Source organism: Poecilia latipinna, unplaced genomic scaffold, assembly GCF_001443285.1.
Source record: "Poecilia latipinna isolate Pla-1442-1.1 unplaced genomic scaffold, P_latipinna-1.0 Scaffold877, whole genome shotgun sequence".
NCBI lineage: Eukaryota > Metazoa > Chordata > Actinopteri > Cyprinodontiformes > Poeciliidae > Poecilia > Poecilia latipinna.
Window position 1 is genome coordinate 372,104 of NW_015113493.1, and position 6,661 is coordinate 378,764.

General features: G+C 38.0%; 1 protein-coding gene across 1 annotated transcript in view; it reads right to left on the reverse strand.

Moving 5' to 3' along the window:
• Positions 1 to 459: 459 nt before the first annotated feature.
• arpc1a (actin related protein 2/3 complex, subunit 1A) overlaps positions 460 to 6,661 on the reverse strand; it is a 12,413-nt gene continuing 6,211 nt past the window's right edge. Inside the window, exons 5-11 of the mRNA XM_015048360.1 lie at positions 5,789 to 5,896; positions 5,549 to 5,652; positions 5,351 to 5,459; positions 2,444 to 2,519; positions 2,169 to 2,362; positions 1,294 to 1,384; positions 460 to 1,216 (exon numbers count right to left, since the gene is read on the reverse strand). Coding sequence (XP_014903846.1) covers positions 1,178 to 1,216; positions 1,294 to 1,384; positions 2,169 to 2,362; positions 2,444 to 2,519; positions 5,351 to 5,459; positions 5,549 to 5,652; positions 5,789 to 5,896 — 721 coding nt within the window. The 3' untranslated portion in view covers positions 460 to 1,177. The remainder of the gene's footprint in view (positions 1,217 to 1,293; positions 1,385 to 2,168; positions 2,363 to 2,443; positions 2,520 to 5,350; positions 5,460 to 5,548; positions 5,653 to 5,788; positions 5,897 to 6,661) is intronic.

Below are 6,661 nucleotides of genomic sequence, written 5' to 3' on the forward strand. Positions count from 1 at the left end.
CGGATGAACTGATTAGTACATTACTGCGAGAGAACGAAAAAGTAAAAAGAAAAAAAAAATCACCATGTCCCCTAAAGTGCTCCGTAGAAATCAGATAAAAGTTTTACTTGGTGAACTCAGTTACTTCAAAAAGACTCAAAATAATTGATTATGACTGTACATTTGATGCAACAATGAACATATTTTCTTTTGAAAAATAACCCATAACTTTTTAAAAATCGTTTTAGAATGCATCTTAACATCTGGCTTCAAGTCGTTACACTGTGCCAAGCACAGGGGGCGCTCATTCCCTGTTCTCTGAACATACCAAGCAGCATCAGACTTCTTTTAACTGACACGAGTGTTTAGAGTTTATTGATCCCCAATATTCTAGATACTTTCAAGTAATAAAGTGAGAATACACAAAAAATACTTGCTGTCAGAAAATGTACACAAATAAAGAGTGCAGTCACTTAGATGTGTAGTGTAAATGTACTTCACCTTTATTTCATGTCAACCTCATGATCAGTTACATAGAAATCCTCCATTGATGGTTTTAGTGTGGTAGTTCAGAGCTGCAGTTTCAACAGCTGCTCCCTCCAAATCCTCCAACATCAGATCTTGTACAGGTTTTGATCAGACGACCATCAACATTTGCTCAGCATTTTAATAACCCGTGGTCTGAAGTCTAAATTGTTTCACCTGCTGTTCAGTGAGGACAAACACCTGTACAGGAGATCATGTTCAGATTGGAGTGAGGTAAAATACAGTTTGGGTTTTTTGGATAAAACGCACGTTTTAGCGTTCATCTTTTGGTACTGGAGGTTAGAGAACATACAAACACACATTTCACATCACGTTTAGTACGTGTCAGAGGACCTTCCCACTTTTACACCTGTTAACCTTTATTTTAAAAGCAAACGAAAAGAAAAAAAAAAAAATCAGTGTTCTTACACCACAGCTCAGTGTGTGTAGTGCGTGTGTGTTTGTGAGTATGTGAAGGACACGCCGAACAAGAGTGTTTAATGGTCTGATCAGTGCTTCAGCAAACACTCAATAGGGTGGTCAGTTATGTACTTCGCTGGCTGCGCCACACAGGTGGAGGAGGGGGAGAGGGACAGGCAGGGGGGTTGATGACTGGGGGAGAGGGGGCTATAGGGGTGAGGCTGCAGCGACTTCATTCATTCAAAACATTTCTTCACATGATGCGGAGACCCTGGATAGAAGCTTCTAGGCTCTGAGGAGGGAAAAAAAAAAGGAGGTGGTGAGTGCTGCATCATGAGAGGACCCACACGCATACAGGAATGATTTTACCTTGAAGTCCCAAATTGTCATTGCTCCATCGATGCCCGTGGTGCAGAACTTGCGACAGTCCCTTTTGTCTCCCTCATAGATAGACACTTGGCTATACAAGAACAAAGATGTGAAGACATGTTCAATGAGAAGACTGCTAAAGAAATGCTGTGAAAAGTTCAGATCACTGAAACAAAATTGGGTTGTGTGGAGCTGTCAGTTCGCCAGAGTGGTGGGGCATCAGCGGCCCACCCACTGACATAAGCGTGGCAGCCTGTTCCAGAAGTTCTCACCATTAAATAAATCCTAATAGCATTGTCATGCTCACTTCTGACTTTATCTTCTATTCTAAATAAATGCAGAAAAGTGAAAAACAAACTTCTAGTTTCCAATTTTACAATCATGGTACTAATCACTACTATCAGGCTAAAACTATCTCCTAAAACTGCATTTTTCTGGAAATGGAAGACAAAAAAAAGGCTTTATTGTAGACTTATATTTATATAATTTGGTCAGTCACATGATGTTTTTGATACTTTCAAATTAATATTTCTCAATGAATCTACAGAGATTTGATTTTCACAACATATGAAAAGGAAAAGAATGAAGAAATTAGGTTTCTGCAGGAGACTGACAAATAGTAAAATCTGTCTAAAAATGAAAATCTACATAATTACATCATTCTGGCCTTCACTTATTTGCCTATTTTTTTGACATCTGATAAAAAAGCAATACCAATACCTTACATTCTGCTGAATTTATGAGATTTGTCTATCTTTCGTTTCTCTTGCCTCACATCTCTCCTGTTTGACCTCAGTTCATTGAAAGTAAATATAAAAGTGTTGGATTTGACTACAGTCTTAGCATGTTGTGTGTGTGTTTGGTTCCAGACGTACGTGATGCTGTTCTGGTGCAGTGTGTCCAGGGTAGTGTTGCGGTCCTCGGTGGTGGCCCTCTTGTCCATGTTCCTGAAGCGTTCCATGGCAGACATGTTCCTCTGGATGCTCTGTTTGGGGAGGTCAAGCTTCGACACAAACACCAGGGCTCCGCTGTCATCACAGCGGAAGAGCATGGGGCAACAGTCGTGCCCCTGAAGACGCACATACAACACATTTTAACATTATGGTTCATGTCTGGATGGTAAAAGTGTGAATGCGTGTTTTAAACTCACCGCAGCTACTAGACAGTTCTCGGAAACAAAAATGACGCTGAGAAGAGGCAGGAACTCTGTCTTCTGCTGTGAGGGACTAAACGCACACAAATTTACTGACATTATTTTTATTCTGTCAAAAACAATGATGTGCTGCCATAAAAAGGAGTCGCCTCTGCTCTCATGACTGAAATATGCATTTTTATACCCACTCTAATATTTTACACTGACCTGCATTAGCGTAGATAAATCCTCATGATTTATTAGCAATGAACACATTTTTTTCTCAAGGCTGCATTAACTGGAATAATGTTGGCTGATATATCAAATATACTTGAAGTAAACTAATGCAGGTTTCTCTATGCGAGATGTCTCACAAGTAATCTTTTTACTCTTGCTCTACTCTGCCTAAAGATTTTCTGCAAATCATATCATTCCCACCACCATCATTGGAAAGACTGTGAAACGTGCAGAAAGCTGATGCCAGGTGAGAGAGAGCGTCGCAATAGTGAAAAAAAATCCCACTAAACAGATTGATGAGAGTACTGAAGTGTTCACAAAAAGTAAATTCATCAAAAAAGAACTTGCTTGCGAAAGAAAACGGATACAGAACACTGCCAGATCAGACTTAAAGACAAAGTAACTTTTTCTATCTAATCCTGGATTGCTCTTGTTGCAATCAAAACTGCTTAAGATGTGCAAAAGCTAAGGTCTCACAATAACATTTCAAGATAAGAAATGTTTGATATAGTTTTAAAAACTGCAATTCAGAGCTCAGCTGAGAGACTCATGGAGACGTCAACGCGCCTTCCACAGCATGCTACAACAAGCAAGCAGAGTTGGTCTTTATCAACATACAAATTTACTTCATAATGAACCGTTACATTTAATACAGCTGTCCAAAGGCACAGAATGTGGCTTCTGTGTTCGTAACAGTGACCAGGGGCCTCAAGTATAAAGCGTGCGTACGCAAAAAAAATGTGTGGCACCATATTTTGCACGCAAGTTGGCATGTATACAAATGAATGTGGTGTGAAAGTTTGCGTAAATACACAGACCTGCTGTGAAAATATGCAGCAGCCATGCAAACTTTTTCTGTGGACAATATCAAACTACAAAGCGTCAAAACTCACCGAAATACACTGAAATATGACAACATTCTGTGTTTTTCAGACCAAGAAGCATCAAACCCGATGATTTTTCATGATTTTAATATTTTATTGTTTAAATATAAACTATGAAACTGAACAATATTTATCCTCAGACAGTAACCTAACATGCACACGAAATAAATAAAATAAAAAGATGTGAAAACCCCACTGGAATGTAAATAGTACATTTCCTCATTTCCTCAGTTTTTGTCTCAAATATATAATTGTTCTGTGTGCTAAAGCACATGAAATGCATCTGTGGGGTAAATTCATTCTCACAAAAAAAAAAAAATATATATATGGTTGGGTCAGCAGATTAACTCCAAACAGGTTTCATTATTTTAAAGGTGATTAAGGTGAGTAAACATACAATCAAACATATACAAGTAGCTGCGCAAAGGTGAGCCACGTAATTGAGGAGAGCTTTGGCTCTGATGGAGAACATCGCCAATAGAAGGATTCAGAGGGAGCCTGTGTTTAGAGATCATATTGATCTGCTGGGAAATGTTGATTGTTTATTCACATTTAGATAACCCAGACTGATCATCCTGGAGCTCTGAGCAAAGCTTAAAGAAGGAGGGTTACCGGTGCAACAGCAGTCATCCTGCAGTCGAGCCACGCCCGCTTTGTGAATGCGCCTTTGTGTCTTTATATCTTTATGTACAGAAAGCATCTCTATTCTGTAAATGTTTAACTTATGCACAATTTCTCTAGTTAAACGTCCATATTCCCACTCAAAGGACTCTGACACGCTGTGCGTTTCTAAATCCCAGCTGAATGTTCTGCTGTTCAATCAAGGATTTGCACTATGCACCGTCTTTCTTTTCCCCTTTTAATTTGGATTTTAAATTAAAACGTATTATTTTTCATTTTTTGTGACGTGACCTTATGTGTCCTTTTAAAGCACCTTTTAAATAAAATATATAATTATTATTATAAATACTTATATTGGTACAAACAAGGACATTGCCATGGTATTACTTCACGTGGTGGCAGACTTCTAGGTATTTACTCTAATTTACATATATATTTCTGTGGGGCAATAGGACAGACCAGCAGCTGCGCTCTATTTCCCGCAAATTAGGATTTATAAAGGAAAGATGCATAGGTATGTGCGTGCGCACAGTTTTATACTTCCGAATTTCTTTCTGCGCCACATTTTTCTAAATTCGTCTGTAAGCCAAGTTTTAGAGTGAAAACTGCACACTCTTTTATACATGAGGCCCCTGATGTTTCAATGTGCAACAAGCAAGTGTGCTCTTGTTGATCAACAGACAATTAATTGCAAAATAACTGCCTCTGTTTATAACTACCTCTGACTTTAACATTGCATTAAAAAAAGGTAATTGTTAGGAACAAAACAGTACATAAAAATGTACGGCTACAGCAAACAGTTACCATTTTCTTTTTAAAGACTTATATGTCTGTGAAAATATTTTATTCCAAATTTTGACTGCATAGAAATAAAGATCAGATTGCGAGTAAAAAAAAAAAAACAATAAGAGCCAAGTAATTCTCTCCCTGTTTTTAACCTTTAGACATAGTTTTGAGAAAGACACAGCTACACACACTCATAGTTTTATGTACTCATGGGACTTAATCAACAAATGGGATTATTAAAAAAAAAATGATTTAGCCCACTGATGGTATACATTCAGATTTCTGAAGCTGTATGTTAATTTATTTTATATTTCAAAACTACTTTTTATAAATTATTAAGATATTTTGGGAGTTTTAGAGAAACAGTGGAATTCTTTAGGTATAGAAACCAACAAACCTGGCAGTCTTAGAGCTGTCTACCACAGTGACAGTGCTGTCATGGCTGACCCAAGCCAGACGGTTCCCAGAGGCAGAGAAAGAGACGGAGTGGACCCATCCTCCTCCACCTGCAGCATAAGAATGCATAAAAACCTGCTGATGTGCCTTTAGTTCAAGAAACAACTGAATTAGCCTGAAGTAGGACATAAATACTGACCTGCTCCTCCAAACTCTGCTAGCACGGCCCCAAATGGCATTTTGCTGCCCCAGGGTGTGGGGCCCGGCTTTTCTTCTACCTCCTTAATGTAGGCTGAGAAGACCCTGAGGCCCGAGACGGAGCACAGAAATGACAATTGAGAGGAGAAAACATTTAAAAAAAGAAAAGAAGGCTGGACAGTTTTTCCTTACCACAGCTTTATTTCTTAAACCTTTTTTTATTTATTTACACAAATTGTACCTGCACTTGAAGTCACATGAGCCAGCAGCCAGGAGGATATTGTTGGGATGCCAATCTAGACTGAGGATGGTGGAGCGGATTGGCTTCTTTATGTGTTTGCTCACCCACCTGAGAGGAAGACAGTATTTAAAGCAGGATTGGTAGCACTGTGCAACAGAACCCAAGTAAATGTTGGTTCATTACTGTTATTGCTCAGGAAATGTCACATTACACAGTTTACTGTTGCTCACAGGGACCCTAAACTTTTTTCATTTTAAAATTCAATACTTTTCCCGACTCAATTATCTTTGGCATTTTTATAACATTCTTAAAATTTATATGCAAATATTTTACATCAAGTTCTAGAAGTCATAAAACAACAATTGATCCCCAACAATTTGCCAGTGTGGTGGATATTTCATGGAGTTATTTTGGCCAGGTAGAAGCAGCTGTCTAAAAATCTCAACAACTCATGGCCTGGCTTAATATATACTAAAATAAATAAATATTTTAAGTCTGGTCAATTGGTGACACCTTTATTATTAAATACAAAGTAGTAAAATTTTGAATTAAGTGAATGTAAATCCCAGATTCATCATAAAATATTGATCCAACAGAATCTGAAGACTTTAATTTTGATAAAAGGTGAAGAAAGAAGGAAGCATTTTCTAGAAACAAACATGCTCCTTTTTTTTTTTTTTTTAATATCCAGACATGAAAAATACAATCAAATTCCATATTTTCTAGATTGCGTAAGCATGGTAGGCAAGTTTATCCATATGTTAAGAAACACATTTGGAAAATGTGGAAGGTGCTGCACTGCTACTTCAATCTCACCAGTCATTCTCAGACTCAAAGTAGCAGACAGAGATGAGTCGAGCTCCACTGCCGACT